Source organism: Chinchilla lanigera, unplaced genomic scaffold (genome assembly GCF_000276665.1).
Source record: "Chinchilla lanigera isolate Chin_1 unplaced genomic scaffold, ChiLan1.0 scaffold00001, whole genome shotgun sequence".
NCBI lineage: Eukaryota > Metazoa > Chordata > Mammalia > Rodentia > Chinchillidae > Chinchilla > Chinchilla lanigera.
Window position 1 is genome coordinate 19343686 of NW_004955402.1, and position 25232 is coordinate 19368917.

The window sequence follows — 25232 nt, forward strand, 5'->3', positions numbered from 1 at the left end:
TTTTTTTTGGTTTTTCTCCGGTACCGGGAACCGAACTCACGACCTTGCGCTTGCCAGGCAGGCGCTTCTGCCGCTGAGCTAAATCCCCAGCCCCAGTTACTAGTCTTATTATCTGAGAAATACACATAAATCATTGTTGAATTTTTGAGAAACAGGGTGTGTTAAATACAATGAATGTTTAAAAATTGAAAAAATTTATTGCAATAAAAGACATTGGCATGAATTCCTTTCGGAATACTCCCCTTTGTTTCAAACATACTTATCCCATTGTTCTTGCCACTTTCTACATGAAGCAGTTCTGGAAATGCTTTTTAATGAGTTTTCTTTTTGTGGCTGCCTCAATATCCTGAATCTGTCCACAATATTTACAGCAATTTCTCTCAAATAAAAACATTATATGTGTCCTTCTCTACCACATTCACCAGATCTGACACCGTGCGACATCTGGCTCTTTCCCAACGTCAAAATGACTACAAAAGATACATGTTTTGGATCAGTTGAGGGCATGGAGGCAGTCATGAACCTGTGCGATCGTCACTCATGAAAGAGGACTTCCAGAACTGCATCAGGAAATGGAAAAAATGATGAGATCTGTGTGTTTAAAGCAGGAGTGGAGTATTGTGTGGGGGATTTTTGTGTTTTTTGCGGTAATATTTTAAAATTTAAAGATTCACTATTTTTTCTTACATAGCTTGACTTGTTTAGCATAAATGTATATCTAGAATCAGTTGTTTTTAAATACAAATGAAATGTAATTTTTTCTGTGATTAACCTTTCACAAATGTTTGGTTTAGTTTCTGTAGAAAATGTTTCCTGACCGCAATGAGAGAAAGTGGAATACATTGTCCCTTGTGTCGTGGAAATGTGACTAGAAGAGAAAGAGCATGTCCAGAACGGGCCTTAGATCTTGAAAACATCATGCGCAAGTTTTCTGGTAGCTGCAGATGTTGTGCAAAACAGGTAGAAATGTGACATAGCTCTTCTGAAAGTTAAAGTTCTACTTTGAAATTCTTGTTTGAATTCCCTTGGTGGGTGCGCTTTTAAAGAGGGAGGTGTTATTTATGTTGGCAAGTAGGTAGAAAAGCCCAAAAGTGGTATGGCTATAGAATTTACTAGATTATAAACTTTTGGGGAATAGAAACGGAACAGTAAAAATCTCCAAATTTGCCATAATTTTTACGGTGTTTTCCTTGAAGTACTGGATCACTGATTACTTACTGAGTTAACTAAATGAAGACTTAGCCCCTTCATACCGCATTGTGTTTACAGATTCAACCCTTAGTTGGTTTTTTTTTTTTTTTAACAGTAATATTACATTAATGCAACTTTACACATAGAAATGTTAGTAGATTGGCCAAATGGATATAATTAATCAAGGAACTTTCTAGCTGCCCATTTTATTTATGTAGTTGTCTAAGAAAATCACACAGTAGTTTGTAGAAGACCTTGGTCCATTTTTAAGGAACAGGTAGAAAAAATCAGGTGTTGGCAAATAACCTTCATTAATTCTCTGATCTTGATTTCATTGTACTGTTGGAGAGGGAATGAAGTGGTGAGGAGTGGTTAGGCATTGAGTATTACATCTATGTGCCTATACATGTATTGGAGACATTTTTTCCTAATTGCTGATAAAGTCAGTGAGCAAAACTGGTTGCTATTTCAAATAGCAAAACTAGTCAGCTCTGCTTTTCCATCGCTTTGGAGGAAGTGTTGAACAAACTGGGCAATGAAAGGAAGCTGGAAAACATCCTTCAGAGATTCTGGGTTTACTCTTCAGTAAGAAACTGAAAAATATCCCTATTTAATTCTTTAAACTCTTTGAGGTTATAGCAGTTAAATAAAGAAATGGCCAATAGCCTGAGGCAATTTCTTAGTACTTTTCATTTTTTTTTAATAGTATCATTTCAGCTGGGCTGGTGGTTGGTGGTGCATGCCTATAATCCCAGCACTCGAGAGACTGAGGCAATAGGATTGCTGTGAGTTTGTGGCCAGCCTGGGCTACATAGAGAGTCCAAGGCCAGCCTCAACTATAGTGAGACCCTGTCTCAACTGAAAAAAAAGGGTACATTTCAAGTATAAAATTACTAATTAATTTTTATTTGACAGTATTTGTGGAAGATAGACTTTTTGTGCACGGTCTTTGCATCTACAGAATGAAAATATATTAGCTATTTTTAGCACCTCAAGAATTAAGGGGCCGTAAAAAGAATTAAGATGGGTTATGTATATGTCTCAGCCCCCATGATGAATGTAATCATGTACTGCAAACATGTATTAATAAAAATAAAACAGTTTAAAAGAAATCATTTATTTTTTAAAAAAAGGTTTGCTTAAATGGAATATTTAGTATTTTATCCTTTTTGTTGATAGTATCTCACATCTTGAGTTCTGTTTTAAATTAAAAATTACATTTTTAATCAATAATTTTCAGATTAAGTTTTATCGCATGAGACATCATTACAAATCTTGTAAGAAGTATCAGGATGAATATGGTGTTTCTTCTGTCATTCCAAACTTTCACATTTCTCAAGATTCTGTAGGGAACAGGTAAGCCATATTCATCCTTCCGAGTAGAATTGTGCAATTGAAATGGAATTGTTTTGGGACGTACATGGTTTTTAAAAAAATTTTGTGTGTTTAAATTACATTAAGGGGGATGGGGATTTAGCTCAGCGGCACAGCGCCTGCCTGGCAATTGCAAGGTTGTGAGTTTGAGTACTGGTACCGGAAAAAAAAAAAAAAATAAATAAATAAAATAAATAAATTACATTAAGTACAGAACTACAGCATTTGCTTCCAAAATTCATTTGGCATATTTAATTGTGTGTAGATCAGTTGTGTCTAGATTGTTTTCATGATGTATTTAAGCTTGTGTTACTTAAAATCATTCCAAGAATGTACAGTTGAGTTAATAAAAATTCAACTTTAGAGTTAAAGGCCTTTTAAAAATTGATTTTGCAACAGAAATGATTTGAAAATTAGAGAAAAATCCCTCTTAGTAATGTAATTGAAAATTAAAGTTTGATTTTATTGTTATCTAGCAAATAGTTACTTGAAATTTTTATCCTGATAATATATAAAAATTGAGACTTGGTACTATTACATTCTTCTATTTTACTCTCTTTTGGTGGTACTAGGGATTTAGTTTAATGGAAGGCCTTTACCTTGAGCTACATCCCAGCCTTTATTTTTATTTTATTTTATTTTATTTTTGTTTTTTTGGTCTTTTGGTGACAGGCTTTCACTTTGCAGTTCAGGGTGGCCTACAGCTCACTTTGTAGCCCTAGCTGGTCTTGAACTTGGTACAGTCTTCCTCCTCAGCTTCCCAAGTGCTAGGATAACAGGCAAGGATTACAGGTGTGTGCCACCACGCCTGGCTTTATTTTTTATTTTGAGATGGTGTCTTAACTAGTTGTCTGGTGTTACTCATTGAGGAATCTATTCTTTTCTCACTAAGTTAAAATGCCCTTTTGTCCTGCACATTTCTGTATCCTGTTCCTTTGGTTCATTATTTATTGCTCTGTTACTACATTATTGCACTATATTAATTCCTATGGCTTTCATAGTAAGTCTCTTGTTTTCCTTTTAAAAATATGGCCAATGTGGTGGCACATACCTGTAATCCCAGCACTCAGGAGACTGAGGCAGGAGGGTCAGGATACTGAGAGACAGGAGGATCTTACGAATTAGAGGTCAGCCTGGGCTACAAAGTGAGCTCAACGCCAGGCTGAACTACATAGCAAGACCCTGTCTCAAAAAAGACCAAAAAAAAAATTTTATGCTCTTCTTGAGCTGGGCATGGTGGTACACACCTATAATCCCAGCTCTTGGGAGCTCAGGCAGGAGGACCACAGTGAGTTTGAGGCCAGTCTGGGCTACATAAATGAGTTGAAGGCCAGCTTGTACTGCTTGGCAAGACCTTGTGTCCAAAAAAAAAAAAAGCTATCTCTTGACCCTTTACTATCTTTTCCTAGAAAAACCTTAAGGTTTTGTGGCAAAATAAATGGGCTTTTTGTGTTTAATTATCTTACTTGTTACTAATAAGTAGGAATATTAAGATTTTTATCCATATTCTTATGTCTAGCAACTTTGGTTATTATTTATAATAGTTCTAATGATTTACCCATAGGTTTTTTTTAGATTTATTATTTTTACTTTCTTTTGAGGGGGAACTATTGCTTTTTTTATGGAGGTAGTGTTGCTTTATTTATATATTTATTTATTCATTTATTTATTTGTTTTTTGGTACTGGGAATCAAAGTCACCACTTTGCTCTTGCCTGGCAGGCGCTGTTGAGCTGTATCCCCGGCCTTGTTGCTTTAATTTAATGCTTCATATCATATTTGGTTTATTATATTAAATAGGGGCTCTATCCAGTGTTACACAACGGGCATCTTTTTTCTTATTTTTGATTTTAGTGGGAATGTAATTAAAATTCTATCAACTGTGATGCTTACTATAGTTTTTAACTCCTTTTAGAGTTTTAAGGTACCTTTAAAGATATTTGGGTGCTGGGGATTTAGCTCAGTGGCACAGCACCTGCCTGTCAAGTGCAAGGTCATGAGTTTAATTCCCGGTACCGGAAAAAAAACCAAAAAAAAAAAAATAATAATAAAAATAAAGATATATGTATACTGCATGTGCTCCATGATGTTTATATGTGGAATTTGATTTCTTTATTAAATGGAGTTACTTGAAAGAATAATCTGTGAGAATTTGTACACAAATACACACGTCCTGCTTAGCTGATGTCCAGGGTCTAAAATACAGACCCATTTTTCTAATGTCTTGGGTCTAAAATCCGTACTGTGCCAGTTGTCAGTGCATGCCTGTAACCCCAGAATTTAGGAGGCTGAAGTAGGAGAATTGCCAGAAATTTAAGGCCAGTTTGGACTATGTAGCAAGACCCTGTCTTAAAAGAATAGAATAGAAATTGTGATTTTATGTACATATATTTTTTTTAATCTTTTTAAGTCAGGGTGTCACTATGCAGTTTAGGCTGGCCTTCAGCTCACTTTGTAAGCCAGGCTGGCCTCAGATTCATTGTGGCTCTTCTGCCTCAGCCTCCTAAGAGCTGGGATTACAGATGTGTACCACATGCCCAGCTCAAGAAGAGCATATATATATATATATATATATTTTTTTTTTTTTTTTTTTATTGTCTTTTTGAGGCAGGGTCAGTTCAGGCTGGCCTTGAGATCACTTTGTAGCCCAGGCTGGCCTCGAACTCACAACAACCCTCCTGTCTCAGCCTCCTGAGTGCTGGGATTTGTGATTGTGCATTTAACAGTTCATATAGTTGAACCAGGCACCGTGGCATACACCTTTAATCCCAACACTCTGGAGGCTCTAGCAGGAGGATCTCAAATTCTAGCCCAGTCCGGGATACATAAGTGTGGCTAGACCCCATCTCAAAACAAAAAGCAAAACAAAACAATTACGGATTTCCAGATGGTAGCCTAGGTATGATATAAGGATGGCTGTGGAAGACTAGACTGATGGTAATACTCTTCATACTGCAAAGTAGTTGTAATGAGAGAGCAAAGAAAGCATTTGAAAATCAGAAGTTTTATAAGCTGGTAACTCATGCCTCTAATCCCTGCACTTTGTGAGTCTGAGGCAGGAAGATTGAGAGTTTGATCCCACCTGAGTCAGTTTAGTGATTTTTGACTATTTCAAAATTAAAAATCAGAAAAACAAAAAATTGCTGGGGATGTAGCTCAGTGCAAAGGCCATGAGTTCAGTCCTCAGTACCATCAAAAAAAAAAGTTATGATTGCCTATTCCTATTGGTAAAGTAATTCAGTATATACTTCCAGTATTTGTATATTTATTTAAAAACAATACACATCATTTGAAAGCCTGATACTTGATGTAAAATTTAAATGCATTACAGGCTGGCCTCAAACTTGTGAGCGTCCTGCTTTCCTTAGCCTGCTGAGTGAGTGTTGGGATTATACGTGTATGCCACCATGCCCAGCTGAAGAACCTTTATGAAAGTGATCACGTTGATGAAATGCTTTATTAAGCTCATAAGTGACAATCAGTGGAGCAGCCCCAATTTCCTCTGGATTCTAGAATATTCCTTATCTGTGTTACTTGGGTGTAGGGTACAAGTGGAGATGTCAGAATGCTCTATGTATTAAATGTTAGTGAATCCTAGTTTCTTGCTTTTAGGGGATTGAAATATAACCATTTAAAATGTTAAAATATTTTCTTAAACCGGCTCCATTTGAGTCTATGTCACCATTTAAAAATTTACTGGTAGAGGAATAGAGTTAAGATAAATGCAAAATTCTATATTCGCTAATCAATATTTTTATAACTGCTTATTCATTTTAAAAGATACGGTTAAGACCCTAATAAGCAGTCCTATTTTAATTTACTTGAAATAATTAATGCCGTAATTATTTCATAGTCAGGAACTATTTGAAGTTCAGACTTCTGAAACAAATTCAGTCTATTGTTTATTAACAGTTTAAGTTAATGAACCTCTAGTGGACTTTATTATTTGGAGTATTAACTTTTCTTCCCCTTTGCTTCTTAAGTAATAGGAGTGAAACATCCACATCTGATAATACAGATACTTACCAAGAGAATACAAGGTAAGCTTTTGAAAAATTCTGCTACTTCACTAAATAATATTCATCACTTTATTAAATAATAGTTTTTTGGGTAGGTTTGTGAAACTGAGAAATGAATCCAGGGCCTTGCACATGCTAGGCCAAGTGCTGTATCACAGCTGCATCCCAGCCCTAGATTTCTGAGTTAAACTTTCATTCAGTTAATGCTCTAGCTTATAGTAGTTTAGAAATAAACTGGGCCGGGGATTTAGCTCAGTGGCACAGTGCCTGCCTGGCAAGCATGAGATTGTGAGTTTGATTCCCTGTACCAAACAAAAGAAATAACATACTTGTTGCCTTTAAGAATCAGATTAGCAGGTTGTGGGGGTGGCATGTGCCTGTAATCCCTGCACTTAGAGACTAAAACAGGAGGATCTATGTGTTTGAGGCCACCCTGGGCTACATAGTGAGTTTGAAGCTCATTGCACTTCATAGTGAGGCTCTGTCTCAAAAAGAAAAACAAAAACAAAGAATCACATCAAATTGGAAGAGGTAAGCAATGCTCTTTGACTGTTAGGTTTCTTCCGTGCTACTCAAGCAGAGTTACCAATGTTGAAACTGCCCCTGCTGAGTGCTGGAGATACTATAACCCTATTGATGCTTGATCTTTAGAATACTTTGAAGTACTTCATTTTGGTGATCATTTCTTTTATGTGTGCGTGTGTGAATGTTGTATGTTATATTCCTAGGGTGCGGGATAGATTAACGTGTTTCACTGGTGGTTCAAACCACCCAACGGTGAGACGTGAATTATGGCCACGTTGTGTTAAAAGTTTTATATCCTGAGATCCATGGGATAGAAGGTTTCCAAACTGTGAGGCATTGCAAGATATTTAAAATTTTCAGGGTATACACAGTGACATTTGTTGGCATTACATGAATGATTGTAATTGAGGTCCAGACTACTTCAAAACAGCTAAGTTTTTGGTTTTGTGTTAGACTATTAGGCACCATGAAAAAATTAACAAACAGTGGTACTGTCAATTGAGATTGAGAACTTCTACTCCAGATCATTTGTTGAGAACATTTTGAAAGTGCCATAATGCTTGAGTGATGTTAAAATTAATTAATTTTTTCAGTTCCTCTGGGCATCCCACCTTCAAGTGTCCCTTGTGTCAAGAGTCCAATTTTACCAGACAACGCCTCCTGGATCACTGTAATAGTAACCACCTATTCCAGATAGTTCCTGTGGTATGTATGAGTGTTCAAGGCAGTCTTGTGCTTAAAGCATGCTTTTATTTCATTTCATATATAGAGAACGGAAGATCATTGATGTAAATTTAGAATGGGGCCTGATGAGGTGGTGCTTGCCTGTAATCCCAGCACTTGGGGAGCTGGTGCTGGAGGATCACTGCAAATTCAAGGTGAACCTGAAGTGAGTTCAAGGCCAGCCAGAACTGCCTCAAAAAATAAAACAAGACAAAAATACAAAAATAGAAAGAAGAGGTGCTATCAAATACAATAGATTTTTGTCAATTTTGGTGACAGTGAAACAAAATAAGTTAATTAAAATTCCAAGAAGAAATTAAAATTCCAGTAATTTACATCATAAAATTGGAGGTGCTTACTGTGAGGTAGTATAGAATGGTCTGGAGAAAAATAATGAAAAATGAACATGGGGCTCATTATTGAGTAATAGCAGAACATGTTTCTGTTGGGCCTTTTTAGTTTTTTGCTCTTAGCTGCAGACTGTGGGTTTAATCAGATGAATCTGTTGCAGGTAAAAACACCTGTAAGTAAGAATAAAGCCAGTAAGTATTTTTAGTTTGTATCCGTGCAGGACCTACTACATTATATGATTTTATAAAGCAAAGAAGGAAAAGAATCATACTTTGATTTTAATGTATACATATGTCTTTGATGCCGTGTTGAGGGTGAATTAGAAAGTGATGGGAACTATTTGATGAATAATGAAGACAGAGCTGAGTGCAGGGTTCCAACATTATGGTAATAGTTCTAGAACACGTCACGTTGAACGTGAGTTTCCCAGAGAAGTGATTTTTAACTGTGGCTTGTGGAAGAGGAGTTGACTGAGCTGAAAAGAGCTACTTCCCTTTCCACTAAACATTTTGATACATAAATACTGTCTTCGCAAATATGAATGGAGGAAGATGTGTTGACAAAAATCGTATTTCTAAGATGTTTCAGTGGATGTTAGAACAATTTGTGAAAAACATAGCCTGCATTAACTGTTGAAAATTCCCTTAAATGCTTGCATATCCCCCAGGAGACAAATCACCTACTTTGCTTTTTGGAAGGGCATCAGCTTCTTTCAGATAAAGAAATGACAGTGCCAATGGAAGTCCCTAGGAAATCCTTTCATAGTTAAGAGACTTTTCATTGCCGGGGCATGGTAGCACAGGCCTGTAATCCCAGTACTCTGGGAGGCAGAGGGAGGAGTTCCAGGCTAGCCTGGGCTACAAAGTGAGTTCAAGGCCAGCCTGAATTGCACAGCGAGATTCTGTCTTTAAAAAAAAAAAAAGTGACTTCACTGATTATTATATTGGAAATTTTTATTTATTTCTGCATAATATTGAATGAATGTATAGTAAACTTTGGCTAGTGTCAGTTCTTTTTATATCATTTAAGTATTTCATCCATTTATTTTTAAAGTTGTAGTACTTCATTTGAAACTTTTAAGAGTAGCTGGGCATGGTAGCGCACGCCTATAATCCCAGCACTTGGGAGGCTGAGGCAGGAGGATCATTGGGAGTTGACGAGCCTGGGCTACAAAGTGAGCTCAAGGCCACAGCCCGAACTGCATAGGGAGACCCTATCTCAAACAGACAAAAAAGAAAAGAAACTTTAAGGGTACAACTTAAACTGTAGAATTACTTCATTACATTTTACATACAAATGATACGCAGCTAATAATTACAGTTTTGTGTAGATCAAATGAGATTCTATACTATGTAGTATGTTGTAGACAGTTAATATCTCAGAATTGGTGTTATAAGGCTGGATGTGGTGATTCTGTTGAAACTGTAAATGGAGATTAAAGTAATAGAGTAAGATCTCATTACATTGCATTATGTTACTGTTATTTAAGGTAATTTTGTTAGGAAATGACCTAGTGATGGAATTTTCCCTTTTGAAATGGTTTTCATGTACAGGCATACCTTGGAGATGCTGCAGGGTTGGTTTCAGCTGTCTCCAATAAAGCAAATTTGCAATAAAATGAAAAATCTATTTTTGATTTCTAGTGTAAGTAAAAGTTAATTTTACACTGTAGTTTTTTTTTTAAATGTCTGCAACAGTACTATGTTTAATAAAGACAAAATACATACTTTGGTAAAGAAATACTTTATTGGGGGCTGGGGATTTAGCTCAGTGCCACAGCTCCTTCCTGGCAAGCGCAAGCTTGAGTTCGATTCCCGGTACTGGAAAAGAACCAAAAAAAAAAAAAGAAATACTTTATTATAAGAAAGGAAATTAAGGGCTGGGGATTTAGCTCAGCTGCATAGCGCCTGCCTGGCAAGCGTGAGGTCGTGAGTTCGAGTCCAGGTACTGGAAAAAAACACACAAAAAAAGAAAGGAAATTAGCCAGATGTGGTGGCGCATACCCCTAAGGCTAAGGCAGGAGGATCGTGGGGAGTTTAAGGCCATCCTGGGCTGCATAAGTGAGTTCGAGGCCAGCCTGAACTGCATAGTGAGATCCTGTCTCAAAAGGAGGAAAAAAAAAAGAAAAGGAAATTAATGATCAGTTACTTGGTTGAAAAAATGGTGACAGCAGACTTACTCATGCAGGGTTGCCACAAGCCTTCAATTTGTAAAAAAAATTGTTTCTGTAAATGCAAGCAAAGTATAGTAAAACAAGATATGCCTGATGTTTTCAATAACATAAGCCTGTGTTGTTTTAATACTCTCAATAATTATATAACGTTTAATTATTTCATTTTTTATTCAAAACAATCTGTTTCTTGTAGACATGTCCTATTTGTGTGTCTCTTCCTTGGGGAGATCCTAGCCAGATTACTAGAAATTTCGTTAGTCATCTAAATCAAAGACATCAGTTTGATTATGGAGAATTTGTGGTGAGTTCTTCAAGATTAAGAAAGTACTGTTTAAACATTCAAGTGAAATGAACTTTTCAGTCTAGACCTGAGTTTTAAGGCAAGCAGTTGGAGCATATTGACTGGATATAGAGCATGTTCTTTTGTTTTTGATAATAATATTCTGAAATTTAAAGAAATGGTAAAAGCTGAATTTATTGTCTGTACTAGAAAGAGAATTAAGAGCAAACCCCTGCTTGACACTGTGATAAGTGCCTGAATCCCAAAGCACTCAGGAGGCTGAGGCAGGAGGATTGTGAGTGAGCTCAAAGCCAGCCTGGACTACATAGGGTGTTGATGGCCAGCTTGGACTACCTAGCAAGACTCAAAAAAAATGAAAGAAAAGAAAAAAAGAACAAACTTCCAGATAAACAATGATTTATATAAAAATTGTCTATAAAATTAAGGTGGGCCGGGGATATACCTTAGTGGCACAGTACCTACCTGGCAAATACAAGGTCCTGAGTTTGATTCCTGGTACCAAAAAAAAAGGAATTACGGAAGAATTGTACCTACTTGAGAGGTAAAATTGGTGCAGCATATTGAGGAGGATGTATTTCCATCTTGTATAAATTGCTTATTAAACCCACTGTAATAGTGCTCTCATCTCTAGCACATGACACATAGTTCATTTATTTACTTTTTAATTTGCTTTTAAAATGGAGCTTAATTGTCTTGTAAAGGTAAGTTGACAACTTAACAAGGTGAGTGAAAGAAGTCTTGTGAAAGTGGCTCCACAAGGGCTGGGAATGTAGCTCAGTGGTAGCAAGCTTGTTCATCATACGCTAAGTCCTGAGCTCAGTCCCCGTACTGCAAAAACAAAATAAGACGACAAGCTCCCCAAAGCAAAAATGTGTTAGAATTTTTCTTTAAAAATTAGGTGGTTTCTTTTTTATTAATTATGAAATTGCATTTTATTGAACTTAAATGTAATTAAGTCTGATTCAGAATTAATAGTGACAAAGAATGGCTGATACTTGTTTTCCAATTTAGGTAAGCAGAGGTATATGCAGTTCTCACCATGGCATGAACAAAGTTTACCTTTTCATTTTTTTTAATTTGGTGGGATTTGCATGTTTTAATTTGCTTTTTCAAAACAATTATGAGTGTATGTATGCTGGGGATGTAGCTCAGCGGCACAAATGCCTGCCTGGCAAGTGCACGGTCCTGAGTTTGAGTCCTGGTACCAAAAGAAAAAAGAAGTATATATGGAGTTCACCTGTACTCTGTTGTCTTAGCAATTTTATTACATAACTGTAGAGTATTACTTAGTTTTCATCATAAGAAGAGGTACTGTGTCTGAAGGACTGTATTTTGAAAAACAAAAATATTTCCTCAGCTACTTTTGATATATTTGTGAGGTTGTTTTACCTTGCCATAGAAAACTTTAATTTTTTGAGGTTAAACAGAAGCCTTTCTAGCTTAAAGCAAATCCATGGGACATAAAATTGATAACAAATCGCATTGTTGAAGTTAAGTAGTAGGTAGTTGTTTTTTGTTTGTTTTATTCTGTTCTGTTTTGTAAGTTAGCATGTACTTGGGCATGCTGGTAAAGGACACATTCCACGATGAAGCTACACTCCCGGCCAAGAACTAGTTTTCTTACGTAATTTACATTGAGTGAGCTGTAGTTTTTAGTTTCATGTTCTGGTTAAAGAGCTATTAGTTATTCCACTGTTAATTCAATAAATGCACTTTATCTTTAAAATGAGTTTGCCTTCAGATACTTGGCATTCTTCTCTAGAAATTCACACACATTTACCTCACATGACTGGATTACAGTTAAGTAAAATTTTGATTAATTATTACCAGGCACTATAAATTTTGTTCTCTGCCAATCTAATTTATTTCTAAATAAGTACAGCTGAACCTAATTTTTAATTAAAGTTAAGGTATTTCAGTCTTACTTATTTAATTAAAAGATTGGGTCCTGCTGTGTTATCCAGGCTGGCCTGAACTCCTGGGCTTAAATGATCTTTCTTCCTAACCCTCTAGAGTAGTAGGAACTATAGTGAGTAGCATGTCACTGTGCCCAGCTTAATCTTAGGTTTTTAAAGTACACTGTATGCTATACATAAATTGTCTTGAGTGTGTATATTGTATATCCGGGTGTGTAATGTATTGGGAAAAATACTAAATGGTTTAGTATTTTCCTATTGACATGTTAATTTTTTTTTTTTTTTTTAAGAATCTTCAGCTAGATGAGGAGACCCAGTATCAGACTGCTGTTGAAGAATCTTTTCAAGTAAACATCTAAAGTCTGTAGACACCTTTGCATCTTTGTGCCTGCAAGTGCCATCTTGAAGGGAAAATTACATGAAGTCATCGTTTCAATAACTTGATGTGTATATTAATAAAAGTACTTCAGTCTATTTAAGTTTTTTAATTAAAAAATGAAGGTAGGCCACCAAAAATTTTTATTTCATCCTTTTGACGAGTTAAAAAAATGAAAGTTACAATATTACTTTGAAAGCATGAAAAAGATTATATTTTACTAATGTATTGGTGGAAAGGGAATTCCTGTTGTACTTTATCTCTTTTTATATTACATATGATTGGATTTTTTTATTGCTATGTTGCTTTTGAAATTTGGTGCAATTCTTCCCATTTACTTTTTTGTACACAGGTAATACAGTAGCAAATCTGAAAGATGCTTTTAATGTAAACCTAACAAATCTGAGCCAGTTGTCAGAGTTGCAGAATGGAAACTTGAAGTGCTAAGGGGAATAATCCAAAGGAAGTTTTTAAAAATACATTCTAGCTGAAGAATTCAACTATGAAAAAAATGTATTTATATAACGTTCAGTATTTTTGAAAACTAGTGAGATTTTTCTTTAGCAATTAAACTTTAAAAAGTGTAAGGTCATTGTAAGAATATTTTTTTTTTTGCTATTAACGAGAAATATCAAGACAAAAATGTATTTCTTCGTTGAGCAGCAAGTCATTTCCATCTTGTTTGTTTGGCTCATTTGTAAACCTGATACATCCCAAGCTGTGTAACAGTTATTTGGCCTCAGAACTTTCAATATCCAGTGTTTCTCAATAGCTAAGATCAAACTTACAGTAGAAACTTTTGGGTGATGATACATTCTACAGATAAATGTTTTTAAAAAATGCATTCAGAGCTAAAGATATGTATGCATACATTTTTGTATGCATACGTATATACATACACATTTTTGCATGCAATGTGTCAGGTTATGTACAGAATTTCTATTAAGGATTTTAAAAATGAAAAAGCAATATAGGATTGAAGTGTTTATCTGGCTTGATTAAAATTTTGTATGTCACTGAACTTTAAAAATGTAACAAATGTTAAATGGAATAGTTGGCTGCTATTACATCTTAAAAATTGAGTTTACACATAATTACCTGTATATGGTGCTCATTTGTTACTCTCAAAAATAATGTGCAACTGGTAAATTTTTACCAGCCACTGTTTTCACTACTTTTTTGTCAAAATGAGGTTTGTTCTTAGTATTCAGTAATGGGAATCCTAAAGTATTTTGTGGAAGGGCCAAATTACAGAATAAAAGGTGAAGGAGAGTGGATTTGCTGACATTCCATACTAATATACAATGTTTATGCTTTCTTTAAAATAAATAACTAAAAAAATTTTAAAATCTCAGAAGTAGTTTGCTGCTAATACATACATATATTGTATAAAAAGATGTATTTTGGTTCTCCTAAAACCCTTGTTGACTTTTCTACAGTGAACATCTTTTTAAACTTGATTTAATAAAAGTTAATTTTGGAAGTGGAGTTTTTATAAAAACCTTTTTCAGCCAAACAGTAATGACTTTATTTATAGATAGTAATAATAATCACACAAAAAAGCCATACATCTTAAAGCCTTCATTCTGTCCTTCTCAAGTGATGTCAAAGAACTCTTTTAAAAAGAGACTTTGACCATAGTTTTTTCCATTTTAAAGCAATAACTTTAGTGATTTCTTTCAAAGTTTAATGTGTCCACTGTCAGCCTAAACCATTCTGGAATTTCGAAGATTCTTTAAAGGAAAATTGTAGTAGAGATCTTCTTGATGAAGTTGTATATTGAAATTTTGTGAATGAGTTACATATTAATAGCCTGGTGTATCTTTCGTATAAGTTTTGTCAATAAGGAAAATAGTGACTTTGCTTTTCTATGGGAAATTCTCAGTATGGGAATAATGGTTTAAAATCTCCCTTCCTTTGGTCAGTGGGTTAGGAGTAAGGATGGTAGACTACAGATTTAATTCATCATCATCTCATTTATGGAAAAAGTCCTTAGTTTTAATAATTGCTTTAAGATGAGCCAGGATAAAAGAGGGAATACTTGAATACCTAAATTTCAGAAACTACTTAGGAAAGCTTTCTCAACAAATTACTGTTTCTGTTATTACCCACGGTCTTATTTGAAATGTATGGCTTTATTTTTCAATTAAAAGTGGCTTTCTCCTACCTGTGTGTCTAACTAAAATTTGTCTAGAGGCAGACAGCAGCATCTAACTCACAACGCAGCCTGAAAGACGTAGGCGATGACCCATTGCTGTGCACCTAAAGTAGATAGGCAGCAGCAGCCGCACGCTGACGCTCTGTTGGATTTAACGTCACATGTTTCTCTATCCAAATGCTAAACTTCATTATAAACCTATTTCATAAAGTGTCTGTGGGGCAGTTCTAATCCTGTTAGCTAAACAAAGGTAGTTAGGTGGTTAGTATCTGTGTACAGAAATCACCCTTACTTAGGGCACCGAAGCTATGTACGTGAATACATACATTGCCGATTACAGAGTTGTGTGCTAGTGTGGCTGCTTGGTGAGTATCTTCGTTAAACCACATTCTACAAAACCTCCTTAGGGCTCCTGCTCAAACAACCCTTTATAGAAAGTGATATTTTAGCTTACGGAGAAAAGGTGTGACCCAGAAAACATGTTCATACATGTCTAAAGTTCATCATTTTCTGTTTCATAATACCTTAGTGATATTACCTAGTATACAATTTCTAGATTTTGTAGAAGTCTGAAAAATGGAACTAAAGTATGTAGAGATTAAGGGGAGGGGAATACAAGGACTTCGAGAAAATGCTTACCTCTGACCCAACAGCAGTTGCCTAGTGGGGTAGAGAGAGCAGTCGTTACACTCCTTCATCGTAGAGTGAGGTATAGAAGTGGGTATACTGCATTGTGTGCTTGGTTGACAAACCAGATCATGCAATTTTCTTTTCTTTTTTAATTTTCTATATCATTTAGTGCTGGGGATTGAAGTCAGAGTCTTGTGCATGCTAAGCATGTTCTTTACCAATGAGTTGTACTCTTAGCCCCTATACAAGAGAAATTCTTAGCATGATTATGAAAGGGGCTGTTGCGCAGAATTCAAGAGTAGGAAAAGAGTGGATAGGGAGTGTAAGACACTGTAATCAGTTCAATGACACACTGGGGGATATGGAGAAGAAGGAAACAGACAAAGTGGACAGGGAATTTCACGAGTGGGCGTAATAGTATGTGATTCTGAAAGTGAACAGTAAACTGAGTAGTCCTATCAAGAAGAATCATGTGGTGGTGCACTTGGGAGGCTGAGGCAAGAAGATCCCTGTTGAGTTCGAGACCAGCCTGGGCTACAAAGTGAGCTCAAGGCCAGCCTGAACTGCATAGGGGAACCCTGTCTCAAAAAAAAAAAAAAATCATTTCTAGGATCGTGTTGTGTCTCCTTGTTTCACAATTCTTTTTACCAGAGATTTTTTTTTTGCTTGCTTTTATACTTAATAGGGGCATATGCAGTATTTTATTTGGCTACTTTTGCTCAGCATTTTTGTATTTTGCTGTTTTTTTTTGAGACAGGGTCTCACTGTGCAGTTCAGGATGACCTTGAACCCACTTTGTAGCTCAGGCTGGCCTCAAACACATCAATCCTATCTCAAGCTCGAGTGTGGGGATTACAGACTTGTTCCACTCCAGCTGGCTCCGATTTTTAGTTTTTGTCATGCTTGATTTTTACCCAATAATTAACAAATTCTCTATAAGGACATTTATTTGTAATATTAGAAATATTTCAAATAACTTGGTAGTCAAATGTGTAAACATTTTTTGCTTTTTTTTTTTTTTTCCCCTCTCTTTTGAGACAGGGTCTCCCTATGCAGTTTAGGATGTCCTTGAGCTCACTTTGTAGCCCAGACTGGTGTCGAACTCAGAACGATCCTCCTGCCTCAGCCTTCTGAGTGCTGGGATTACAGGTGTTTGCCACCACGCCCGGCTGTTTTGCCTTTTTTAAGAAGAGTCTAGCCTGGCATTGATCTCACTCTGTAGCCCAGGCTGGCCTTGAATTCCCAGCTCTTAGTCCTCCTGCCTCAGCCTCCCGAGTGCTGGGATTACAGGTGTGTGACACCCTGCTCAGCAGCCTCATATTTTTAGTGGAAAATGCCTTGGAAAACATTTTACAGATGTCTTGAATATTTGGCTTAATGGAGACAGTTGGATTTTTTTCTTAGATTGAGCAGCCCTAATTGGAAATCAAAATGCCACCAAGTGTGAAATTTAAGGGCTTGATTCAATCCTTTGATAAGCTGTAAACGGGTACACTAAACATAGTGTTGAAAATGTGTATAAGATATACACATTTGGCTATGTGTATAAGATACCTATGAAGTCTAAATGGATTTTGTGTTTAGCTGTGGGGCCCTCAATATATTTTATTACATATGTGCATATGCAGTGGACCTTTGACTTCCCGAACTCCATTCGTCCCCAAGGGCTGGTTGTAACTCAAGTTGTCAATTGAGGGGTCAGGCTCCTCTGTAGAGTCCTGAAAGGCTGTCCTGGGTACAGGCAGATGTCAGTATCCTTAGACATTAGCCCAGGATTTTTCAGCCCCATACAGGAAAGTGTGTTCTATTCCTTCCAGACTCTTTTAAGGGTTAACTATCTGAGACCCTTTGGAAGCAGAGGTGTTGGCATTTGGGGCAAGACTTCAGTCATAAGTTAAAACTGAAATATCGGGCCTGGGGCTTTAGCTCAGTGGCACAGCCACCGCCTCGCAAGCACAAGGTCGTGAGTTCGATTTCCGGTACTGGAAAAAAAACCAAAAAAAACCCCCAAAAAACACCAACCTGAAATACCAGTCATAACCCAAGTTGCATGTCGCAACTCGAGGGTTCATTATATTTCAAAATACAAAAAGTGAGATCAGGGGTGCTGGGTATTTAGCTCAGCGTCACAGCACCTGCCTGGCAAGTGCAAGGTTGTGATTTCGATTCCCGGTACTGGAAAAAGAACCAAAAAAAGGTGAGATGAAACACTTCTGGTACCTAAGCACTTCTGATACAGGATATTAAACCTGTGTGTATCTGCATCTGCTTTTGATCTTCACTGAGATTACTTTGGTTGAAAGGCATGAAGGTAATCTAGTCTTACAGATAATATACTTGGAAGAGATTTTTGTAAAACCTTGAAGATAATGAAGGTGGATATTCTTTGATACTACACCATGACAACAAGTGGGAACTTTGTAAAAGGTAAATTTAACTGGTCACTGTTAACAGTAAAATCCAGCCAGGCATGGTGGTGCACGCCTGTAATCCCAGCACTCAGGAGGCTGAGGCAGGAGGATTTTCGCAAGTTTGAGACCAGCCTGAGCTACAAAGAGCTCAAGGCCAGCTTGAACTGTATAGTGAGACCCTGTCTCAAAAAAACTAAAAAAAAAAACCCCAGTAAAATCCATTGTTCTACCTTGCATTTTGAATAGATCTTTTCCTTATGCATGGTTGAGTAATATTGTAAAATGGTCAGTCTGAAGATAGTGCACCTAGTTATAAAGATCTTCCAAATGTTGACATTTTTGATACTGTATCACATTAATACCACTAATCCCACCAGTTCCAATGTTCTGATTTTTGTGTAAAACTCAGATTTTATCATTGGTAACAAATGGTTGCTTCCTTAAAATGATACTCATTTCCCCCCAGATAACTATAGCTGAATAAGCATGGTTTTTTTTATCACTCTTAGGTAAAAATAGTCAAGCCGTGAAAAAAGTATTTGGTTGATCTCATAAAAAAAATTTGCTTCCATTGACCTGTGAATGGACCACCCTTTTGGAATTTCCCATATGAATTGACCATTATCTCACTATAGGAGAGCCATCCTTTCCCACCCACTAGATAAAACTTGCTGAGATAAAATACCTGATGCCCAAATAAAGGTTTATTTAGTTCACAGTTTGTAGGGGTTTGAGTCCATAATCAGCTGGCTCCAGGCAGGGTGGCATGGCAGAGGGGCAACATTGCAAGGCAGGAGAAGGCAGCAAAAGCAACAACAGCTAAAAGGGAGGAAACAGACCTCTTTTCCTTATATTGTATGCAGGCTACCCACCCCAGGGTGGGTGTAGCACTCACACCATGTCCTGCCTTCCTCTTGTACAGGCTCAGGTTGTTTCCAAAGTGAGGACCCTGGCCCCCTGCTGAGTCAGTTAAACTTAACAAAGGTGAGAATGAATCAACCATTGCCGCATGCTAGAGTGCAAACAGCCACCCTAGACCATGTCCTCTACACCCAGGATGTAGAACTGCTGAGTTACTTTTTAAATTTTATTTTATTTTATTTTAAAGAGTAAAAGAAGAATAACAATAATGGGGGGGCCTTACCAAATTACAGACAAAGTGGTAGGAAATTATCAATGGTTATTGTTTTACATACTGTTATCTACAAGATAGTTTCTCAGGAAAACAAATAGACAAATAATAGTTACAGACAAAAGAGGTAGGAGATTATCAGTAGTTGTACTCTACTTAGGTATCTTCAAAAGAAAATAAATAGAACTATACATGAGTGACCTATTGATCATTAACTATTCTCAATGGTTGTTGTAGGAAACACATAATAATAAACATGCATCCATTTATGAAATAGGATAGGAACAATACAAACATTACAGAGTTAGGGATAGATGAGTAGGAAAATATCAATGACTGCTGTAATACATGGTGGTATCTTAGAAGTGGTTTCTCAGGAAGACAGATATGCAAGAAGGATCTAATAAGTAGTTACAGCCTAAGGGTTGTCAAAAGTCAAGTGAGCCATCTGGGGCCAAAGCCATTTTTTGTAGCGTTTTCTCTCCAGCCTCCCATCGCATTGGGGCCCCACAACCAGTTAGTGTCCTCTCCCCAACTGTCAGCACCGGCAGCAGGAATCCTGTTACAGACTTCTCCGGGGCTCCACCACAGCCTGTACTGTCAAGAGAAGAATGGCTTCCAGGAAGTCTCTGCAGGTATTGTGCAAGGTCCTCCTGGTTTACAGCTTCTGAGCAGCTCTCATGACTCCAGTCTACCGAACCTCTGACCCTTTGGGCTTAGTCTGCATTCTCATGTTCTCCGAGTCCTTGTTCAGCAGCTACTCCTCTGCTGACTCTAGACCTTTCTGGTTCTCAATGGCAGGAGCAAGAGTGTGCTGTTGTGTAGGATGTATTCCCAGGGGTTTTTCCATGTTTGAATGATTCACACACGTCCGTGGGTGGGCATCTGCAGCTGGTGCATGGTGGGCCAATTGTGTCACTGTTTCTCTGTGTCGTGATAGTTCTCAATTGAGCGGCGGCAGCCGATCTGAAGGCCAGCACGTAACAGCACTCATGGCCGCATGGCTCCCTGTGCGCTGGGGGCCCTCCCTCCGGGGGCCTACGAGGCAGGGAGCAAGCCAGCCAGAAGACAGGCGCTCCCCGCCCATGGCTCCCCGTGGGCCAGATGCCCTAACTCTGGGAGCCTCTGCTGAGTTACTTTGTTAAGCTTCTAAACTTCTCAGATTGACACAATGTGTCAACTGTTACAAAGACCTAAATCTAGATTATCAAATTCCACAGATTTCCACCACCCAAAACATGTAAAAGATCCTCAGTTCCCAACTTTTCATTTCTCTGAGCACCCAAACTCTGCTCTTGAGTGCAACCTATGTCTGCCTCCAATAAGTCCTTGTCGTGTCTCTTTTTTAAAAAAATTGCTGCTGGGCATGGTGGTGCCCACCTGTAGTCCCAGCACTCTGGAGGCTGAGGCAGGAGGATCTTTGCAAGTTTGATAACAGCCTGGGTTACAAAGTGATCTCAAGGCCAGCCTGAGCTGCATAGCAAGACCCTGTCTCAAAAGACAAAAAATTGCATAAATACATTTTCTTGAGACAACCATTGCACAAAACAGAAAACATGCTCTTTGTACATCCGATATTCTCATAATAAGATATTAAAATTCTACTGAAGGGTTAAATTTTAGAACAAAGATTTCATTGGTTCATCAAGAACATTTTTAAGTGTTTTTGTTTTTAAATTTTATCAGTACAAGTTTGTACAGTCATTGTGGGGCATTGGTACATGTACATAAAATACAACTTTTTATATCCTTTTACCCCTCCCTTTCATCTCTTGGTCCCCTTCCCATTTGCACAAGTTCTGTTTTCCTGTTTCCTATTACCTGTCTTCAGTTTTGCTCTTTATTTATCCTTTGGGATATTTAAACTTGTGTATCCAATTAATTTGTTACTTTTTTTTTTTTTTTTTTGCTGTACCAGGGATTGAACTCACAACCTTGCACTTGCCAGGCAGGCGCTTATGCCACTGAGCTATATCCCCAGCCCTTGTTATTATTATTGTTTCAAGGTGCATCCATTTTCCTCCAAATGACTCAAAGTTACCCTTCATGGCAGAATAGCTCTCCATCATGTATAAGTAACCTTTTCTTTATCCATTCATCTTGATGGACACAGTGGCAGCTTCCAAGATTTAGCTATCGTGAACTGCATTGCTATAAACATGGGCTTGCATGGATCACTGTGATATGATGACTCTAACTCTTTTTACTTTTTAAAAAATAAAAATTTATTTTAAAATATTTTATTGGTACATTTTAGGTGTACATAACGAGAACATTCATCATGGAGAATTTGTACGATATAACTTGTTTTTTCCCTTTCACCTCCCTTCCCTTCAGACTCCCCTCCTCTCCCTTCCCCATTTACACAAGGTTTGTTTCCATGTTTTCCTCCTTTTCTCAAATGTTCTGACTTTTCCTTTCTTCCCCCCTTCCCTCTCCCTTGTTCTTCTTATTTGAACAATTTCTTCCTATTTTACAGTACCTATTACACATTTTTGGCTTTATGTATACTTTTGGTTTCTCACACGAGAAACAATAGTATTTGCACACGTGTGCGATGACTGTAACTCTTTTGGGAAATAAAGAATTTTTTCACTTTTGACTTGACCACATGGTGGTAATGACTAGTAGTAAATTTGTTTTGTTGTTTTGTTTTGTTTTGTTTTACTTCCAGTACCGGGAATTGAACGCACGACCTTGCGCTTGCTGGGCAGGCGCTGTGCCGCTGAGCTAAGTCCCCAGCCCCCGACTAGTAGTAAATTCAGTGCCACTGTTTTGATGAGTGCCAGGGCACCACTGGTGCATATGTTGGTGTATGAGCAAGGCAAGTAACTTTTATTTTACTTTTTAAAGTAAAATAACTAAAATAACACTATGAACTGTTTCTCTGTCTTTAACTTTTATGAAAATATTTTTGACCTCACAGAACCTTGAAATGTTTCAGAGATCCCTGCCTTTCTTGGTTCATAGGTGACAGAAAACTCTTCCTGTTAATTACATCTGTAATTTAAAATGTTTCACAGTGGACGCACATTCTTTTCACTTTTTTTTTTTTTTTTTACCGGTACCGGGAATCGAACTTGCAACCTTGCACTTGCCAGGCAGGTGCTGTACTGCTGAGCTAAATCCCCAGCCCTCTTTTCATTTTCTTACTGGTATATTTTGAGGTAAAGTTTTTAATTTTGATAAGATTGGTCACTTTTGAGCAATTTTTTTCTTTCATGGACTGTGTTTTATAGCTAAGAAATTTCTTACAGCTAAGAAATTTTCGCCTCCTCCAAGTCTTGAGTTTTTTCTACACCATTTTCTTCTACTGGTTTTGTTCTCTTCGTTTCATCTCTGATCTATTTTGGGTTAATCTGTAGACAGCATGACGTATGGCAATTGCATGTAGATAACACATGTGGCCATCCTTTCCACAGAACTGCTTGACACTTTTGATGAAATCATTTGACCAGAGACAAAAGGATTTATTTTAGTACTTTCAATTTTGTTCTGCTGATCTACATATCTGTCCTCACCAGTATCACAGTCTGTTTTGTTTTTTTTTTTTTGTCTTTTTGAGACAGGGTCTTGCTATGCAGTTCAGGCTGGCCTTAAGCTCACTTTGTAGCCCAGGCTGGCCTTGAACTTGCGACAGTCCTCCTGGCCTCAGCCTCCCAAGTGCTGGGATTACAGGCATGCACCACCATACCTGGTTTACAGTCTTTTTTTTTGTACCAGAAATTGAACTCAGGACCTTGCACTTGCCAGGCAGGTGGTTGTGCCACTGGGCTATATATCCCCAGCCCTAGTCTTGATAATTATGACTATATAGTAAATATTGAAATACAGAAGTAAAAGTTTTCCATTGTTTTCATTATTTTTCAAATTTGTTTTGGCTATTACTATATAGATCTTTTGCATTTCCCCCATGTAAGTATTAACCTCTACTTGTCAGTTTGGCAAAAATGAATATGTGGCATAATCGTGAATGTAGAAGCGAAACCTTTGTAACTGTTATGGCTTGTGTCTAGGTGGTCCCCCAGAGCTGCATGTGGTCCTGAGGTTTGGAGGTGGCTGAATTTAGAGTGTGGGATTGATGGTGGTGCAATGGTGGATGAGTGCTGGATCAGTCCACTGACTGGATTTGCACCACCCTAATCCCCATAGCCTGGACACAATATAAGGGGCAGAAAGAGGCTTGTCTCCCTTGCTTGCTTGCTTTTGCTGTCTTCTACCACTATGAACAGTTTCTCCTCTGATTGCCTGTCTGCCAAAACCACCCTGCCTTGGACCCAGCTTATTATGGATTGAAACCTCTAAAAGCTGTGAGCTAAATAAACCTTTCTTCTCTTGCCTTTGGGCGTCGGGTATTTTGTCTCAGCAATGAGAAAAGTAACTAAGACAGCAACTTTATCACAATTTAATGTACCCTGAAGAATGGAATGTATTAAAAATTGACCACGTACAACAAAAATTATTTCCGATTTTCATAATTGGACTCTAATGACAAAAACTTTGTTAGAGAACAATCCTATGGAGCTGACACCCTTTCTGTAGTTGCCTATTGCTCCACCTATAATCTATTTTTTTGGGGGGAGGCGCTTTTTTCTGGTCCCGGGAATTGAAATCACAACCTTGCGCTTGCCAGACAGGCACTGTGCTGCTGAGCTAAATCCCCAGCCCCTCCACCTATAATCTAAACAAGATATTTCTGTGCCAGGTGTGATGGCGCACACTTGTAATCCCAGCATTTGGGAGTCTGAGGCAGGAGGATCCTTACAAGTTCGAGACCAGCCTGGGCTACAAAGTGAGCTCAAGTCCAGCCTGAACTGTACAGTGAGACCCTGTCTCCAAGACAACAACAACAAAAAAAGAAAGGTATTATTTCCAAACACTTTTTTTCTTTAAAAAGAAAAATCCTTCAAAAGATATCCTGTCAAGGTAACATTTCTAAGCAACATTCCATCTGTTCATCCTCCCACTTACCTGTGTGTTGTGAGAAACTATATTTTTGTGGTAATATTGGGTGGTAATATCTTAAAATTTCTTGGTACTTCTTCAAGAAGGTGTTGGGCCAGGTGTGATGCATTCTGGAAAGCTCAGGCAGGAGGATGGTAAGTGTGAGGTCAGCCCAGGTAACTTGGTGACTTAGTAAGACCCTGTCTCAAAATAAAAAAATGGGCTGCAGATGTAGCTCAGTGTAAAGTCCCTGAAATCAATCCCCACATTCCTCTTTACCACAATAAAATAAAATAAAATAAAATAACTACTTAAAGGGGTTCTGCAACAAATAAAATATTTCATACCAAAGTTGATGACATTCATAAGAAATTTCAGTTTTTGCTTTTCTGTATTGGCATAATATTTTGCTTTGAAAACATTCTCCTTTTTAAAAAATTTGAGCCCTGCTGTGTTCATTAGTAATCAAGTTCTTTTTAAAGATCATTTTAGTAAGTCTTTTCTTATGTATAATGACTTCTTCAAGACTTCCAAGTTATGTATAAAAGTAGTACAATGGATATCTGAGAGGGATATTTTTATTTTTTTTTGGTTTTTTTGTTTTTTTGTTTGTTTGTTTTCCGGTACCGGGCATTGAACTCACGACCTTGCACTTGCCGGGCAGGCACTGTGCCGCTGAGCTAAATCCCCAGCCCCTGAGAGGGATATTTTTAGTAGTTTCACAATTTTAATATATAGATATACTATTGGTCTCCTATTTGCAAATTTAGATAGTTTTCAATTTCTTGAAATATGTACCTGCAATGGTTCTGCATTTATTTTGCCTTCATTTTTTGCATTACCACCAATCTGGAAACCAAATAACCAAACTGGTTAGAAGTGTGTCCAGGACCATGCACTTGCCAGGCAGGGCTTGTGCTGCTGAGCTACAGCCCCAGCCCTAAGAAGCAAGGAAGGAAGGGAGGGAGAGGTTTCTTAAAAAAATAATAGTTTTTTTTTTTTTTTTTTT

At 37.4% G+C, this 25232-nt stretch overlaps 1 protein-coding gene across 1 annotated transcript; it reads left to right on the forward strand.

Annotated features, from left to right (window-relative positions):
- Positions 1–794: 794 nt before the first annotated feature.
- On the forward strand, positions 795–15114 carry Rnf138 (ring finger protein 138, E3 ubiquitin protein ligase; the record flags this gene model as incomplete). Its single annotated transcript, XM_013507405.1, is given in 6 exon segments — positions 795–960; positions 2432–2547; positions 6548–6604; positions 7702–7813; positions 10549–10656; positions 12863–15114. Coding segments are annotated over 6 exon segments (628 nt in total), but the record flags the coding sequence as incomplete, so codon positions are not given.
- Between the last annotated feature and the right edge of the window lie 10118 nt (positions 15115–25232).